At 49.4% G+C, this 19086-nt stretch overlaps 1 protein-coding gene across 1 annotated transcript in view; it reads right to left on the bottom strand.

Moving 5' to 3' along the window:
• PDLIM1 (PDZ and LIM domain 1) overlaps positions 1-17999 on the bottom strand; it is a 44635-nt gene extending 26636 nt beyond the window's left edge. The window contains exons 1-2 of the mRNA XM_072869690.1: positions 17838-17999; positions 6555-6706 (exon numbers count right to left, since the gene is read on the bottom strand). Coding sequence (XP_072725791.1) covers positions 6555-6706; positions 17838-17933 — 248 coding nt within the window. The 5' untranslated portion in view covers positions 17934-17999. The remainder of the gene's footprint in view (positions 1-6554; positions 6707-17837) is intronic.
• Positions 18000-19086: the final 1087 nt, after the last annotated feature.

Raw genomic sequence — 19086 nt, 5'->3', positions numbered from 1 at the left:
GGCAAATTAATTGCAGGCATGTGGATATACAAACTTCGTCACATTTGCAGTTTACATTTCCATGCTGTTTCCTTACTACAGGAGAGAGAGCAACCAAGACAGGGCCAGGGAATGAGCCATGCATTTGCTGTTTCATCCAGGCAGAAACCAAGACCCAAGATTAGAAAGTAATTTCTCTGATGCTAGTTTGGATGGGGGGGTACTGGTAGGAAGGGGAGGAAGGAAACTGCATGCAAGTCAAGGCAGGAATCTGGAGAGGTATTTATGAAATACAACATTTTTCAAGCAGCTTAGCTTGAACATGCTGTAATATAAACATTACAAGAGCCTAGATTTTGCTATTAATGCTTTGTGTGCAGAGCTGGGCCATAGCTTCAAGGGAAAATTCAGAGCTGGAAAATGAGAATCTAATTCTGTGTGCCAGGAACTGCATAAATAAGTTGTGTAAAGGAGAGAGGCACATTTACATTCCCATTTCAAACACTGGGATGGACATGACTAAGATACCAAAGTAACAACTAAACCTGTAAAGATAGAAAAGTTCGTTGCACAACACAAAGTTTGCTAGCTGAAAAGTGAGGAAAGACTGAAGAATTCCTCTTTCAACCCTCCCCAGAATTTTAGACAGGCATTTTAGTAATGTTTAGAGACTAACTACAAGAGGTTTTAGGCTACCAGGAGGGTACCTTTTAATCAGCCTTTTAGCTACAACAGCTGCAAAGTACATGCCCTTGGATTTAAACACAAGCCGTCACCCTGAGCAGCCATCCATTAATGGACATACTCACTTTGGCAAGCACAACTGTCCTTGGGCTGCGTGCAGCCTATTGCCAATTCAAACAGGAATGCTAGTCACAGCTTCCTCAAGACAAGAGGCCCCAAAGTCACTTCTTCAGGCGTGGCCCTCTGCTCCTTGTATTTCAGGTGTCTCTTCACACAACCACTAAAAACAAAAGGGCAACTCTGGCTACACAGAAGCAGCAACAGAGGTGCATCACAAGCAGTTTCATTGCAGAGTTACGAAGGATAACACACACCTGACTGTTCAGACTCACACTGTTCTTCACCAGCCAGCTACAGAGTTAACTACTTCTGCCTCGCCAAAGAGGCTGTAAAAACATGACAAATGCGAGGCTTGACTTGCCAAAATGACTTTGAACATGCCAATCGTTAGTAAAAGCTTCTGGCATGCACTCAGGAGGGCTGGGGAGCACCACACCAGCCAGGGAGAGGTTGTGAGCTGCCACAGAGGGCCAGGCGATTTGCATGCCCTTATATAGCTGCACGCAGAGCATCAGGCTTTTCCCAGGGCCAAAACAATTATTAGTAAGATGACAGAGCTGGAAAACTCTTGTTGGCAGGGAAGCAAAATGCAAACCTAAATGAGTCAACGGATTCCACCGACTTCCTAGAACACAAATTCGAGCCTATTGTGGCTTTGTGCAACTAGTCACCACGGCTGAGAACTGGGAGCACATGGAGCAAGCAAGACTGCAGCTGAACCTACCTAATAAAATGCATATGACATTGCACACATGCTCTCTTCTTCTTCATAAGCATCTACACATGATCCTTTCTGACAATGCATTTCACATGTGCTGGTAGCAGATCTGACTTCCCTGATCCTAGCACTTTCCAAAGAACAAATAACATAGCTTCATTCCTTGGCACCATTTTTAGCAGAGTAACAGACTGTTTTGCAAACAAAAAAAGGTGCATTAATATATTATATGCCGGCAGCAGAGCTGCAGAAAAACGGCTTGAAATTTGAAGAAAAGGACAGTAGGAGCAGAACAAGAGATTACACGTTTGCAATCCCTTTCCACAAACATTCTTCTCTTATTACCACCCACAATCTGCCTCCGGACATAGAGGGAAGAGCAGGCTCACTGTAGAAACACTTCTTTTTTGTTAAAAAACCTCCATAAATACACACTTTACATTTGAGTTGCTCAGGGCTGCATATGAACACAGCTCCATCACCCATTTGGTGACTACAACCACAGGCAGAGCACCATTTGTTTCAGAAACAATTTTCACCTGTGCCACGATGAGCATTTGTCTGCTTTTGTACATACAATACAATGAACATTTGTCTGCTTTTGTATATCTACAGCTACACAGAGCTGCGTGCAAATTCATCATGAGCATTACCAGTGACATCTGTGATGCCTGGATCTTTTGCCTATCAGGTGAATTTTGTGGTAGGAGAACTTGTTTCTCTTGAGCCTTCTCTTCTTTGAGTGCTCTTTGTCAGAGCAAGTGTCTTTCCCAAAATACACTAAGTTTCCAAAGGAAGTTGCTAGCTTTCTCCAGTCTGTTGGACACGTCTTGCTGCTTACCCCCATTAAAGGAAAATCAGAGGTGTGCTTGGAAGGGGTGCAGCCTGGCAGGAGGTTTTGCTCAACCCTAGAATGTCAGTGTGACAACGTACACACCCTAACAGAAAGGGGCAGGGGGGAAGAACAGCTCTTCAAGGCCTCAGGATCCAAAACTTCCTTTTTCCTGTGAATGGGAGAGGCTCAAAACTCTGCTTGTGAAATTTCTCAGTTTAGCAACCAGGTGGTTTTGAGTTGACTGAAGTAGACAGTCTGCTGTAGGTCAGTCTTTCTGTGCATACCATACAAAACCATGGTGCTGAGCTTGATTTTACACCGCTGAAGGCAATAATGGAACTTTACTTTGGTTTCTTCGGCACTACATTTCTAAAAGCACTCTCTAGCCTGAAACAAAAAGCAAAATGAATGAACAAACACAGGCTCAGAAGAGAGTGGTGAGCTGCTAAACATGTTAAGTTCAGCAGGAATTCGGTGTATGCGCCAGCATTGTTGAACACCCACTTTCGAGGCAGAAAACAGACCTTTCCAACTCTGTTCACACATCAAACAGCAAAGCACCTGGCAATGCCGCTTAGAAAAGTGTTTTCAGACAAAGCAATTTGTGGCTGGTTTTAAATCCTAGGAAATTAGCAGATTTGCACCTTTGGGTGAAAAAGCAGACCAGGCATGTTTTCTTCTGCTAGTAATTTGATCCATTTTTAATGGTGACATGTGTTAGACTAGATTTCCTGCCTACAATCTGATCCGAAATATTTTTGGACTGTTACCATCGTTAAGGAAAATACCAAAACAGGAAACATTGGAATGCTGTTGATATTCACAATCAAGTACACAGTGCAAACAGCATTTCCTTTACCAGAAGTGTTTAATTCCTTTCAATTCTCTACATTTACACTTCTCTTAAATAATCATTAGTACAGCCCAGCATGAAGACATTTTAACTGCTCAGCTACCACTAAAAGAGAAGAGGGTTGCATAGATGCAAAACACACACATATAAAGTTTGTTTTGGTCCACAGAAGAGCACAAGATGACAAGCATAGTGCAATACTTCCCTAAAACACTCTCCCAGCCCTCAGCTGCTTGCAGCTTAAGGGCTTTCTGCAGCAGAGATACTGCCATGGTATATAATATCCTTTATAGATTTGTCTTCCATGAATTCATCCAGTCTCCTCTTGAACCCACGTGCACTCTTGGCATTCACAGCATGGTCACAAATGAAGTCCCCGCTGTCACAACAGTGTTGACCCTTTGGTAGAACTGAAACACCCGATGTGAGCTCAGACCCGTGTCTGTAAAATCCCTCCTGGCACGACCCTGCTGCCACCCCGAATGCAGATCGGAGAGCATTTTGCACATGAAATAATTTAAATTGAGTAATCATTTAAAATTCATCAGATACAAAATTAAAAATCACTAAGGATTTATGCTTTCACAAGACAACATGTCTGTGATGGTGAGTAGAAAAGAAGGACTGGAAGGCTTCCCGCTCCAGAAAACCTGCTGCGGCTGGGCACATCCTCAGCACCGGCTGTGCGTGATGCTCCAGCCCAGGGAGCTGCTGCCCTGCCAGACCAATGGTCCTTGCCAGCACGGCTACTTTGTACAACTCATCCAGCTAACGAGCTAGGACTGCAGAGCACGGAGACCAGGCCCAAGAGCTGGTGGTGCTGAAGTGCAAATGATATACTTTCCTTTTTATACTCAGCCAACTACTTACAGAGCCACTTCAACAGGAAAAAACCTTCCAGCTCTGACCTGATTGTATTGTCAGCCTTCCTGACTGACTGACTGCAAGGGCAAGCCTTACTGGCAGTGCAGCCCATCAAGGTTCAGGAAGGCCAGGCAGCACTCATTTTCCCAAATGCCTTCCACCTTCCCCATCTCAATAGCAATGCTCTTCCTTTCCTCACGGAGGAGGGCTGACCACCGTCCCATAGTGTGCCTCCCTCACCCATTTCCTCTACTCTAAGTTCAACAGGAAGATGAAGCATGGGCTCCAACTGATACAAAATGCCTTCTCTGTCACCCCTCAAGGCCTCCTCTCAAGATCTGCCATTTTAAGGTCTTGGCCTTAGACTGCAAAGTAAAGAGCAGCTCCTGCCTCAGCAACAAAGACTACACTGCATTTCTGACCACTGAGTCCAGCTGCATTTGGGACAACACAGTTATGGGGACCCAGGAGGCACCCGTGCGCTAGGGATAAAATATTCTCAACAGAGTACAACCAGGAAAGACCACATGATACACACGACTGTCTTTTGGCATTGAGAGAGCGCTTCCTCCTCCGAGAAAGCGCTCTGCAGTGTTGTATTCCCCGATACAAACACACCTCTAGCAGCTATCAAGTGTCCAAATAAGAAGCAACTCTTCCCTAAGTAGAGCTTTACTCCCAAAGAAGGAGGAGGGATCAAAGACTTCAAGTTCCCTAGAATCATCTAAAATGGATTTTACATAGAGCAATGGGTAGTAATATCAAACCCTAAAGTGGATCACTGCTTTTCACTTGCGGTCTTGACACTCTTGGCCATTTTGTCAGCAGTACTCATCGATCAGTACAGCAGCAGAAGCGTCCAACACATGCTCGTGCTACCTCTTGAAAGGGGGTCTTGAAAAAGAGTTGGGCTGCGCTAACTCAAAGCCCTTGCATGGTTTTACACAGCTGCACATGCAGCTAGAAATCTCTCTCTGGGCAGCTTCCTTACCCAAGGCCGACGAAACGTGCATGGGGTAGCTATAAAGTTAATGACTTTGTAATTAACATTAGCAAACACATTTTACAGACTCAATGGTCTGTAAGAGTGAGCTTGCCCACAGGCTGAAAGAGCCCTTGCTTCCCCTTCTCTCTCCCAGCCAGAACCACATGGCACTGGTTTGCTAAGTCAAGCAGCTGGATATTTCGGAGAGCAAAAGGAGCACTCCTTCGCAGGAAGATTACAGGCTGCCAAGTTAGAGGCCAGTATGAGAAACTCTGGGGCTAACAGGCTGCTGCAATGCTCATCACCCATTCACACTGCCTGCACTGTGCTCCATTCTTCCCTCTGGGAATTCCCTCAATGAATTGTCAGGCTTTTTTTGGCCAAGACCCATCGCTTCTTCCTGAACTGGGAAATGCCTGCTGAACTCCTGGAATTATCCAAGCTATGGTAAAAGATTTCTGTTTATCACAGAAAAGCCCTGAACAACTGAACTACTGTGTCATTTAAGGCATGCTTTTGCACTCCTTCTGAAAGCACTTCCCCTGCATCTGCTGTGAAGCTGATGTATGATCGCTCTGGGAGAAGATGGGAGAAGGCGGCTGCAGGAAAAAACTCACTCCAGAGCAACCAGAAATGCCATGACGCATCTACCGTCTGACTTCAAGAACTGCTGGTATCCATGGCTGCAGTTTGAACCAAGAGGAAGGCTAAACCCCCAGCACCCCCAAAAAAATAGGCTCCAGTACTTTTAAGAAGCATTGGGTCAATGCAAAGCAGACCCCTGCCTTCCCAGGCTCCATTTCTTCTCTGTACAAAGATGGCCCAAGAACAAAGCACGGCAGGGGAAAGGAATGAAGCTGTCCATTGCTTTGCAGCTCAAGACAGTGGGAAGGCTGAAGCCAGCCCGTGCTCTACACTGATGACAGAGACTGTGGCTCAGCTGTTGCCTTCCTTTATTTTTTCAGGACTCATGAGACTGATGCCTGACAGGCACTTTGATGCAGCCTGGGTCATCACTGTTTAGTGCTGTCAGTGCTGTTTGATCAAGAGGCTCCAAAACGTACAACCTTTCTGAGTCTGTATGGCAAAAACCAGGCAATTAATAGCTTGGACAACACACAACCATATATTTTAACTGCTACATTAGTGCAACAGGAAGAAAAGGTCATCCCTGGTCGTGCCTCCTCTGCTATGAGTGAAGTTTTCATGCGACCTGTCTTCGATTTCTTGCTGTTAGGAGACACAGAATAGGCTGACAGCCTCTGCCACAAATTATCAGCCAATTTCTCACTGGGAAAGTTGTTTTCATTAGGTCAAAGTGCAGCCAATGCAAGCAGCATTAGGATTAAAGGCTGAAAGGGAGTTCCCTCTTGCAATCCAGTGCCTGGCCAGACGAAGCACTAAGAGGTCAAATTAAACAAACCAGCCAGAGAGGTCTGCTGTCAAACCAAAACATAGCTACTGCCCATCCGACATCCCTCCCTCTCCCCATCCCCAGTCTCACTCAGCGACGTACCTGCTGACCGTCAGAGTTAGTTCATCTGCGCAACCCTTGATTTTGTTCTGCGCCTCAAGGTGTGTCATGTTATCTGTGTTCACTCCATCAATGGCTATGATCTGGTCTCCTACGCACAAGTTGGCTATTGCAGCTTTGCTACCTGGAGTCACCTAAGAGAAAACAAAAAGAATGAATGGACTTTCCATAGCAACATTTGAAAAACAGTTGGAGCACCCAGGACTTCTCTTGCTGATACCAGGAAGCAAGGAGGTGAAAACTAATGGAAGTAAATTCCCAGCAGAAAGCTACCTGGATCTGGGCCTCTTGGATACTCTCAGTATTAAAGTTAGGGACAGAATTCTGTTTTGGAACCCACAGATAGAAACTTGGGTGAAGATAACAGAAATTGTATTTTCACTCAAGGTAATTGGCTTCATGCTAGAGAGCAAGAACACACAGAAAGCAACTCTGTACTTTGCTGGATGGAGAAGTGCTCTCCAAAACAGACGGTGCTGAGGACAGCCAAGAAGCCTGAGCCTCTAAAAACAGAGGTGACAGAAGCTAACCGACTAAAAGGCTCATTAATTTTTCTGCTACTTCTGCTGAAGAGGTCTCCTCTTAACAACAGAGACCTCTTTGGGCCAAAATTATTGCCTGGGCGGAGGATGAAGAATGTCACATTTGTTTGTGGCTTTGCAAACACTACGTAAGATTTTGTGCAGTTTTAATGACTTTGTGGAAGGAGCATAATGATTACTGTGGGCTTTCATCAATTATTTAATAGGCAGAGGAAATGAGAAGGGTGGACTGCTCCCAGACATGAGTACAGATTAAAACATGCCTTGCAGCTGGGACACACCTTGTTTATGAGTCCGTTGCAACTGGTATTCATTCTACACATTCATGCTAGGTTTCAGCATGCTGGAAAGCAGCTGAGCAAACACAGCAGAGCTGTCAGACATAAACAATCACTGTTCACAAGATTTAGAGAGCCCTCCTAATGTGGGATTGGATGGCAAAACATTCCCCCTAGGGAAACGTTCAACTCCTAGAAGTGTCACACATTAGCTGCAATCACTGCTTTCCCTGGGCCAAAACCAAGGCTGTTTAGCCCATCTCCTCACAGCTGTAGTGGGATATTTTTCCTATCCAGAAGGAAGATAACAAGATGCCTTTCTTTTTTCACCTCTCTACTAGTACAGTATTTCATGGAAAAGGGCAGGACACAGATGCACATCACAGATGTGCAGGTTGGCCAAGGTACTTGACATTAACCCAAAGACCTTCAGATGAGTCAACTGAATAGTGCCTGTCTACCTGCTCACCACTTTAAAGCTGTAAGCAGACTACAAACTGACAGAGGAAGTGCTAATGAAAAGACCAGATAAGCCACCAGATGGATACAGAAAATCTGCTTTAAATGTGAAGATCGCCACCTCCCAAGCTGCAGCCTGCAGCTGACTGGTGGCCTACAAGACCACCAGGTACAGCCTGCTGCCGCTCCACTGGATCCATTGCCTTGAGAGTACCTTCATGTAAACCTTGTGACAGGGGCAGCTAGCAGCCACGAAGAAATCTTGAGCACTGGAAGTGGCCCACAGTCCCACTGTATTTGGGAGCTGCTGTTCAGAAGCCATGGGACAGATCCCTGAAGACATCATTACACCGGAGGGAGCCCACAGGAGACACATTGTGGGTCCCCTCCTGGTTGCTGGGCCTTAACCAAGTCACTTGGTTTCTCAGTGCCTTTATTTCCTCCACTAGCAAAGGAGGGAGAGGGGCACATTACTTGCCCCTGTGAGGAGCACTGAGCTCAGCACACTATTACCGTGATTCATTTTTGATCAGACAAGACTGCCAAGGGGTCAGGAATAACGGTGGATTAACACCGCCGCTAGAACGCTGCCGGAGGCTCGGCTGTACAGCTTGCATTTAAAGACTGATAATCTACACAACATGTGGCAGGCTGCTAGAAGTGATCCCGTACCACAAGGAGCAGCTGAGCTGGAGCAGCGAGGGACACTGAAATACTGAAGCCTCCTGAAGAAACCCCAAGAGCCACCAGGATGTGAGCGAGTGGCGTTATCCGGAACGTCTCAGTGCTTTGCCAGCACTTGCAGTGTCACATTCCCCTTCTGTGTCCACTTCAGAGGAATTTGAAATTTGAGCGCTCTTCCCCATCAGATAAGAGCCACTGGTAGCACAAGGGCTATTACATCCACTCAGGTACCGTACAAACCTCTCCCCTAAGGGGAAGCCACAAGGGTGCACAGTAATGAAAACGATAAGTGAATTTGCCAAAAGGAAACATGTTTTAAAATCCAATTTCTTCAGTTCTGGAAATAACTTGCCCTGAAATGCAACCTTCCACAAACGGCTCCCCTGCAACATCCAGCTCGTACTCCCTGCCAGGATTGCTCATAGCAAACATGTCTGCACAAGGGCACGGTACTGCAGGGAATCCATCCCCCATCCTTTTAGGATGATTAATAGCTACTAATAATGTTCCCTTCCCCCCTCGCAGTAAGGTCTGGGCTTATCTCAGTGCTGTCATCGCTGCTTTTGAGATTTGCTCACCTACCAGTTAAGTCAGGAAAGCAAAAAGCGTTTCTGTTATTAAGTGAGGAGCACAGAGCTGTCACTGGGAAGACCTTTTCCTGCTTTTATTTTAGTCACATCCCTCCCTGGTCCATGGGGAGCAGCAGGGGCAGGCACATGGCTGGGGGGGGCAGGCAGAGGCACTCAGAGCACTGACAGCTACCAGCCAGCTTATACAACCAACCAAAAGGACTCCAAAAATGAACAAAAGTGTCTCCTTCAAAAGAGCTCCCTGACTGGCTTGGGCTTCCCCCACTGGGGTCAAGCAGCCTCTGGCAGAAGGGACATGGGCAGCATCACAGGGTCCCAAGAGCCCCCCAGCTCCAGGAACACTATCGTCGGGTGAATAAAGCTCTGCACACCTTGTAACATCATGCCCAAGGGCTTCCTTTGGAAAGGAGCTGTGCCCTACCCTGTGGTGATTGCTCCCAGGCAATGGTGTAACGCTTTGCCATTAGGTCATTTCACTGTTGAACGGACAATGCTGAGACAGGCTGAGCAGCACTGCTTCATACCGTACCCAGAATAGGTCCTACAGCTCACCAGAGTGTGCCTGTGGTGATGCTCTGTTTGGCTGGCATCTCTGTGTAAGAAATCTGGGCTACTACAGAAATAATCTAGATACTTATAACCAGACACGTCAAACTAGGTCCCTGATACCAGCTCAGACACATCTGCGAGCTTATGGAAGACACAAATAATCCCCATCATCTGTGGGCTTGATCATGCACTCTTTACCCATGCAAAGCTCAGTGTGTATAAGTATATAAGTGTGTAACAGTTTAGACCAGTTATAGACTTGGACCCCTCTTTTTAAAGAGGTCCCACAGATTCAGGGTTGGTACGGACAGAAGAAAAACATACGTTATTTTCTTATACTACAAAGTGAAGCTTTGTGTACATATGCATGCACGTGTGCACACACACATATATGTGTGCATAAAGCTCTGCAATCATGAAAAGGGTAGAAAAGTTATCTGTCCCCCTCGCCTTCCCTGCACACACACTTTGGGGTCCACCTTGCCAACACCACTGGGACTTTGCAAAGTTCAGATTCCTGTCTCCCAGGTGGTTTGCCTGCTCTCATTCCCTTGCATTGGTGGCCAGGCAGCAAACAAAGGACTCTGCTATGACATGTCAAGTCTTCAGCTAGTCTTTGGACAAGTGCGTTTACAACAGAAAAGAAAACGCTTTCATTTAGCAGAGGGAATGAGACATATTTGGTTGCTTACCCAACTCCCAGGCCCTCTTTATAAAACTTCTGTCTGTCCCAGAGCCAGCCAAACACAACCACATTTTACATTTGATGCAATTCCCTCCATACACGCTACCTAACAAGTTTTGCAGTCCCTGGACAGGGATATATGGTGCCTTTTTTCCTTCTGCAGGTGAGGATCCGAGAGGCAGCAATGGGTATATTACGGGAAGCTGCTGCCCACAGCAAATGAGAGGGAGGAAGGGTGGGAAGCATTTCTATGAAAAGCAGCGTAATGCAGCTCCATGAGTCAAGATAGATGGGTGGGTCTAAAATTCATTCAATTCTTTCTGGCCTTCTCCCCCCATCCATTCAGGCACACTACTTGCTCACTCCATAAGCCCTTCAGTTTCTCACAGACCCTACAGCCTCCGGCACCACCCATCACTCCACACCTAGATACACATCGCAAGGAGTGATGAAGAGATAAGAAACAAGAAAATTAACATCAGCCAAGAAAGAGATCTGGATAAACAGCACCTATCTGAGCTTGAGAGGAAAACCCAGATGTGTCTTTGCTGGACAGAACAGACATGCCGCAACATACTTCGAAGGCCACCAGTGACAACTAGACATCTCTGACATTCAGTTTAGTCCTCCCCACCCACATACACTGCTGTTTTACCATGAATAATGTCCTCAGCGTTGGAGTATTATGGTAAGCAGCCACAGTTTCTCCCAGCAAAAGCATGCAGCTGGGTCAGCAGAGATCAGAGGCTATGAGAAAATTCAGGCAAGCACGTTCCACACCCCTTCTCTTTAGGGGAGGGGGAACAACAGGCCGGTTCCTTGCAAGCAACTCCACGAGACTTTCCTCCCAAGCTGCTACCACTCTCTGCACCGTTACAGTCGAACACTGCCACAGCCCAAAGCTCGGCAGCTGGTCTGTGCTGGCCCAGGCCACCCCACCATCAGGAGAGAGGAAGGGGAAGGGGGACATGCCTCTAGCTGGGGAAACCCCTGAGCATCAGCCCTCCTCAGTGGGGTTGGGGCTCCCACTGCATAAGCCCCTCTGGCAGCCCAGCTTGCCCTCACCCTGCTGCCTGCCCCCACCTCCTGCCTATTTCTGATGGCCAGATGAGGATTATTAACACAGAAAAGGCATTAGACAGCACAGAGAGGGCTGACCTCAGGAAGGTAGTGTAAAAAGACATAGGTGAGGTGATTTGCTCAGACAGATGCACAATCGGTGGTCAAGGAGTCACTCAGCCCCACAGCTTGCTTTGTAATATGCCCCAAAAAAAGTATAAAGATTTCTTACAAGACCTCAAAAACATCACATAGAGCTGCTCATCAGCTGAGCCTTTCCTGACAGTTTATTTCATCTTCTAAATAAAACTGTGTGTCCAGTAATCAGCAACCATCTAAGATACTGTGTCACTGTCCAGAACAACATCAGTTGTTTATGCAGTTAAGGCTTCCTTCTATTTCCCTGTTTCTACTGAAAAAAAAAATTAAATCCATTTGCTGCAGTTATTTTACAGTTGCACCCTTCAAACCCAAAGCATTTTACAAGCTAAATACATCTCTTGATGGACAAAGTGTTTTTGGATGGTGAAAGGTACCTGGCAGCTTGCAACCACACATAACTTGACACCTGGGAACAAGCAGATCAGGGAACAAAAAGGACTCTTTTTCCCCCCAAGAAGTCCAACATTTACCTTTGTCAATTTAAGTTCTGGGGCTTAAAGCTCTCACATAGGATTAGGGCTGGTACACCCCCTCTCGACGTGGAGTTCTCTCTTTAGGTTCTTTGGAGAACTCATCAAGAACAAGGTGGGCCAGATGTAGCCCACCAAATGATGCTGGACTCAAAGAAGTTGGACGGAGAAAAGAGTACTCCAAAGTTTGGTGACATCAAGCTACCGCATAACACGTGGCAAACTGGTCTGAAAAGGTGAACTGCAGAAAGCACAACTCTGGCTCCCAGGAGAGGCAAGGGTACTGCTCCTGCACATAACTCTGGCAGAAGGTGTTTGATTGGCATCCTAACTCTTAAATGTTTTTCTAAACATAAACTGCCCCCCAGACTCAGGAAACGGTGCTGGAAGAGATCAAGCCTGTCCTGTGCCCCAAAGAGCTCTGTCTTTACTGCGAGAAAATTCTGCTGCTTTCCACTTGCTGCAATTAAGGATGATTTCTTCTCATCCAAACGCCAGCAGTCAGGTCCTTTCCTGTCCTCAGCAGCCGTTTGTATCTTTGAAGCACAGGCTTGTCTAGTCCCAGCAGCTACCTGAGAAGCTGCCAGGGTTCACGCTGACTTAGAGTCCGTAGGGGCATTACTTGGGATGTGAACCTGTGCTCTCCATACCCCATGCGCTCAGACAGACAAGGCAGGACTCCCTCCAGCAGCAAACGCACAAGGCATCGTGCCATCCTCTAAACATCAACCCAGCTATGTCTGGAGGGCCAGAAGCTCTTGGCAGGTGACCCTAATGGCCAACATCCCACAGGCGCTGTTTGGCTGTCTAGTTACGGTGCAGCTCGGCACGGCACGGCAGAGCTGGTGCTGCTGCAGCCCCCACCCCGCCCGGCAGCCAGGAACAGCAGTGCAAGAGAAAACATCAGTGCAGGAAACGTAAAGCCACATTCACCTTCCTATAAACCCCAGCAGCTTTCCCCAGCTGGCTCCCTCTGCCAAGCCAGCCTCAGAACAAGAGCCAAGTGTAACACCGAGCTCTTGTGTTGTAATGGGGACGAAAACCTGGGCTGGGCAGCAGAGAAACTGCAGTCATAGGTGTGCACAGCAGGGACCAGCCAAGGCTCCCCAGGCCGAGGAGGAAAGCCAGCCCAACCCTAAATCCTATCACATCTGCCATGCCCCATGTGTCCTTTGGCAGAGGGGGAGGCATTCCAGCCCTCCGGGCATTGAAGCCTCCCCATCCAGCCCCGGCTTTCCCCACAGCTCAGACCATGGCCGCAGGTTATTTTTCTTTCTTTCTATCAGGGAAGATGCTGCAGCCCAGCTCCCGAGGCAGGCACTTGTGCCACGCAGCTGAGCCCTGGCACGCTCCAGAGGGAGGACGGTCTCCCTGTGGCCGCTACCACGCTTGTCCCGCTGAGCAGCTCAGCCCCCACAAGAGACGCCCATTAGCAAGGTGCCCTATACCACTGGGGCTTTCTCTCACCAGTGGCTGCGGGATGCCCTGTTAGGAAGCAGCTGAAGGTAACCAGCTGAAACCAGGGGTGAGGACATCAGCCAGTACCAAAGGCAAACCAGCTGTCTTTTCACACCATAGCATTCAGTCCTGTGCCTGATTTTGGACTATCAAGTCCAGTTTTATCACTAAACCAAGTTTTAAGTTAATAGAACTGGCTCAGGGGGTCATGCTTAAAAAAAGACACCCCAAACCCAGGTTATCTTGGGTTTCTTGATTACCTTCCAGTTCTGTACTTGCTATAAATACTGAGCTTTTAAAATACCATGAACAGATAAACCAAACTAAACAGGGATGAATTCACGATACTGTGGTCGAAATCAGCAACAGGCTCATGGAGATTTCATCTTTTAATATATTTGCAGAAAAGGACTGTCTTGAAACCACTTTTTAATTGGGAAAATGCTCAGTTTCATAACTGAATGTAGCTACAGAAGTGCACTGGCTTTGATCTGTTTCACAGACTTTGCCAGGCACCCCTCCTTAGTGGGGCTGGGGGCTCCTGACATGACAAAACGTAAAGCAAAACTCCCCTCTGCCTGTATTTTGGGTCAGATGTTCAAGATCAACACACCACTAGCACGAACCACAAAAATCATCTCAAGAACAAGGTTTATCAGACAGTTCCATCTATATATCCAACTGGAAACAGAAATCCCCAATGTTTATCAAAATCAAATGCAACCAAACAGGCAATAGCTCACACTACCTGAGGGATGGAGGGGGTCTATCAAGTACACTGCTTTTCAGCCAGCTCTACTTCATCGGTCTGTCTCCTCATGCAACACATTGCTTGCTTCTTCCACCAATCTCACAGGGATTTGACTAGGAACTACCCTGTGCACAGGGCAGCTCCACAGACACTATTATCCTGCAGCATGTCCACCACAGCTCGGAAAGGATTTGGGAAAAGCTCTACCCCATTGACTCACTACGTGGTATCATCCAAAGGGTGATAGAGACAAGCGTCTCCCCTACTCCTGTAAGGCAATCCAGCAGGCTTTGGTCCAGGGTTCATTACACTGATCAACGTAAGTTTTTTTCTGAATAAAGTGTCCACCATAACCCTACAGTTTTAAAAAAGAAAGGTAAACCAGAAACATCTGTGAAGCATCGCTCCAGAAGAGACAGGGAAGCCTCACACGCAGCACTTGTGAAATCCCTACGCTCAGCTCTCACCAGGAAGACTGGTCCAACACGACCAAGAAACCAGAAGCATTCGCACGAGAAGCTGCTCATGATGTATTTGAGCCCGAAGCAGTTTTGAACACATAGTTCAAGTGGAAAGGGGGGTAGGGTAGCGACAAAAGACAAGATAAGAACAGCTGCGGGAATACCATAATCTTTCATCTGCTGCTCTCCTAAGGCACATCTGGCCATTGGTGCCATGCAGCCACTGCCAGCCAGAAGCTCTCGGCCAGGCTGCTCTGCCAGCTCCCACGTTCATGGCACTGGTGCCATGGCACATCCTTCTTGGACCCAGGACTACAGTGCCAACGTCCAGTGACTCCCCCTGGGGAACGAGCTGCCTTGGCAACTCAAACGATGCTGCCTCCCACCAGCAGGACCAGGATAAACCCTCCCTATGTCAGAGGGGAGCTTGAGAAGCCAAAAGCCACTAGTAAGGAGCTAAGGTACAATGGTGATGGGGGCCATAAATACCAAGACAAGCTCAAGAGCTCACCATGAGGACAACGCTGCCAGAAGGCAAATCTGAGCTCCTGGCAGGCAATGCAGGCTGAATTTAGGCACCTTAGTTCAAAGAGAGCTGCAAGACACCCAGCTCAGGCCCATGACTGGATGGATGTCTTGCTCCTGGCATCCCACCATGTCAGCACACGTCTGGAGCAGCAGGGTGACCCCATCAGTGGGACGGGCAGCCCTAGATGAGGCAGAGCCAGGCTCCACCGGCCACACAGGAGGGGACTTGTCCCCCACGTAGCACATCCAAATTGCCACACTCCCAGCTGGCAGTGGCAGGATGATGCTGCTCCCTGGTGCAATCAAGGATGCACGCCTGGCCCAGGGTGGGCAGCCCAGCCTTGTGCACCACTGCTAACAGTGCTCCCCACGAGCACATCTGTGCCACGGACCTACAACCTACATGCTGCAGCACAAAGCAAACACATAACAGTGCTGGGGAGGGACGGCTGCATCCTCCCCTGCTCCTAGGGCAATGCTCTCATCACAGGCTACAGCCTCCCCACCTTCTCATTCCCCTTAGGTAGCCCCCCCACCTCACACCTTGGTGGGACCAAGGCCCTCATAACCCTTGGCAGATGCCTGTCCTACAGCCAGAGCTTGCCGACACAGCTTGCCCCATCCTGTGAGGAGAGGAGGGCTCCATGCCCAAAAAGCTCTCTGGTCAGAGCACAGGTACCAAATGCAATAAGCAAGAAGAAAAATGAAGTTATAGCCCCCCCACACAAGGAGGATCAGACTCTTTAAAGCAGGACTAGATCTTTTTTTACATGGTGAAGGGGAGGGACTTGCTGAGAGCTTTGTTCCTGAGCCAAGGGGACGAGCCCAGGAGCCTTAGGAGCAAACCACAGGAAAGATTAATGGCTTGAAGTCTTGGAGGGGAAATTAAAAATGTCAGAGGGGCCACAAGAGAAAGCTGTGATAAGACCTGCCAATTGTCAACATTTACGTCACCACCACCAGAGAGGCTGTTTTATTACGTTTTAGTCTCCAGGGTCACAATTTCTCACGAGGTGGTTATTTTTGCTGCTTTGCTGATCTATGTCCCTTGGTATGTGCCCACAAGCACTGACAAAGGCGACCAAGGAGAAGAGGTAAGAGCAGCGAGGTAGGACTTCAGACATACTCCAGACATACTCCCGCCCGAGAGCCTTTCGCTGGAAGGAAATGGTAACAATTACCGTAACAATGAAGTAAATATCACTTCCCCTATGCTAAAGCTGCTTTCATGTCCAAAAAATGCTTTAGAAGAATGAGGCATTATTACTGTAATTGAAAGAGATTACACAGAAAATGAATAACTTTCCCCCCCTCTGTGGGTTTGACAGCACTTGCCAGCGCTGCTTGTCCCAGAGCCGGCAGCCTCCCCCATGGCACCTGGGGTCCTTCAGGCAGCAGGACCCCACAGCAGGAGCCCATGGGGCAGGAGGTATTTAGAAAAAATCACAAGCTTCCCCATCACGTTCTTCTTTAAGGGCCGTTCACAGAAGTTCAAGTTCTTGTACGTCCCACTTCCCATGGCCCTTCCTCACCTGGGGCCCACGGGGACTTCAAAGCCGCGCAAAGGTGGCAGCAGAGGCCAGAGCCCAGAGCTGCCAGCGGCTCATCGGATGCCTCTGGTTTGCAGAGGGATTGCTGGAAATCTGAGCAACTCCTTCTCCCCTGGAGGAGGCCAGCAGCCAGCCCCAGCAAGATACCGAGCAGCACACCCCATGCAAAGCCACGAAGGTACAGGGAGTTTGGGGTTTATTGCTCCCATGCAGGAAGAGACGGGCACACGTGCCCTTGCTTTTTGTCGGTCTGCAGCAAGCGGCTCAGGGCAGGGTCCAGCTCCCTGCGAGGAACAGCCAGACGGGCGACAGCAGGGCCGGAGCACCTGCGCACAGGGACGCCTGGGTACAGGTGGGTACGTGGACAGATAAGTGAGGTAGCTGGAACCGAACCCTGACATTTTACAGGCAAACGCTGGAGCGGAGGAGGGCAAATTAAGTTACACCACTAAAACTGTTTGGATGTGAAACTTCAATTGTCGCTTCCTAAATAATTTTTCTTTAAGTGGGGGTAAGAAGGACTGATAAGAGAAACAGGCAGCGGCACTTAACATAGGTTAATGTGGCTTCTGTAAACAAAGGCGTTTCTTTTAACTATACATGGCAAGCAAAAGCAGGGGAGCATTCAACTCCACCTCAGCACGACTACTTCCCATAGGATGGGCTGCAAAACCCAAATTACGGGCTGGCGGGAGCAGAGGGGATTCCCTCTGCCCGCGGTAAGGGGTTTGCTACGGACAAACTGAGGAGGGAGGGTCGGTAAGAAGCAAAGACCCCGGTCAAAGCCAGGCTAAGGGGCCGCATGGGCCACCACGGATTTCTCCATAAACCGAACGACAAAAAAAACCACCCAAGAAGACAAAGGGAAGAAAAAGAAAACAACCCCCGCCACGGCGGTGCCACCGACCCTGCCTTTGTACCACCAGCCACCTGCCAGCCCCAGCCTCCCCCGGACCCGCACCCGCCGCCGCGCCGAGCCCGTCCCGGGCGGCCCCGGCCGCCAGCACCGCCCGGTCCCCCGGCCGCCGCCGCGCCCTACCCGGGAGATGGTGAGGGGCTGCTCGAAGTCCCGGCCGCCCACCAGGCGGAAGCCCCAGGGCCCGGGGCCCGACAGCGCGATGCGGTGTGTCCCCATGTACGCGGCTGCACCTCGCGGGACGCCCGGCCGCCCGCCGCCTGCACCGGCCCGGCCCGCCCCCGGCCCGCCCCGCCGCCGGCGGCCCCTCCCTGGGGCTCCCGAGCCCCGCCGCCGCCGGCGGGCTGGCTGTCCCGCCCCGGGGGGGCAGAGCTCCCCGGACACGGACACCGCCGGGCGGCTGCCGCCTGCTCGCGTGGGAGGCCGGCCCGCCGCGCTTTAAGGCGAAACCCTCCCGACAGAGGTTGGCGGGGCCGAGCCGCTGCCGGAGGACGAGAACGTCGGTCTTCGGAACCCCCGACCGTCTACGGCCCGGCTTACCCCGCCCCGGCGGAGCTGACCGCGACCCGAAGGCGGGACGGGCGCAGAGCCGCAGCCTGCACACGAGGCTGCCCCGGTGCGGCATCCCCCAGGCAAACGTGGCCCGTCCTGCTCTAGGCTGGTGCGATGTTAACTCTGAAACCTAATGGAGGCGATGGAAATAAGCGGCATTGCGTGCTGTTTCCCAGCTGGGAGCTGATGAGCGAGGGCGGAGCCTGGGAAGGGTATTACCTTTCCCCTAATTTACCTCTGATTTGTCACTGCTTTAGGCAGTTTTGTTTATCTCTAGCCCCTTTAGGGGTGGTACCGCCAACAAAAGAAGGAATTCTTCTACACGGGTTTATCAGCCAACCTCCTTAGCTGTGATTCAGGAAAAATAGTTGTTCCAGTTGCATGTTAAGCCCCCAGCGATCTGACGATGGATAGATGGGAGAGGTTGGTTACAGCAACGGTGCTGGCATTTACAAACTGGGCACCAGCGTTGCTGCTTATTTAGTAAATAAATACAGCTTGGGCAACGCAGAACATCAGTGAGCTGCAGCACAAGGCTGCTGCCACAGCCAGGGAGTGTGGAGCAGTCAGCAAGTGGGGACGAGGCGGATCACCCAGGTGCTGGCCCTACAAGACAGGGCCATGAATGATCCCATCGCAAGGCACACCCTTGCCTCCGCAATCCCCTTTCTTGGCTTCCTCCCTTTTCCTGCATTAACTTGTCATTTCACAGGTTATTTCCTTCCAAGGTACATGCACCTGGACTATTAATCTCATCTTCATTAGAGAGCAGTAGTTCTTCCACCGCATCATTACACGTCTCCTGGCAGCGAAGAACGTG

Source organism: Ciconia boyciana, chromosome 8, assembly GCF_034638445.1.
Source record: "Ciconia boyciana chromosome 8, ASM3463844v1, whole genome shotgun sequence".
NCBI classification, from domain to species: domain Eukaryota; kingdom Metazoa; phylum Chordata; class Aves; order Ciconiiformes; family Ciconiidae; genus Ciconia; species Ciconia boyciana.
This window is presented reverse-complemented; position numbering and strand designations above follow the sequence as displayed.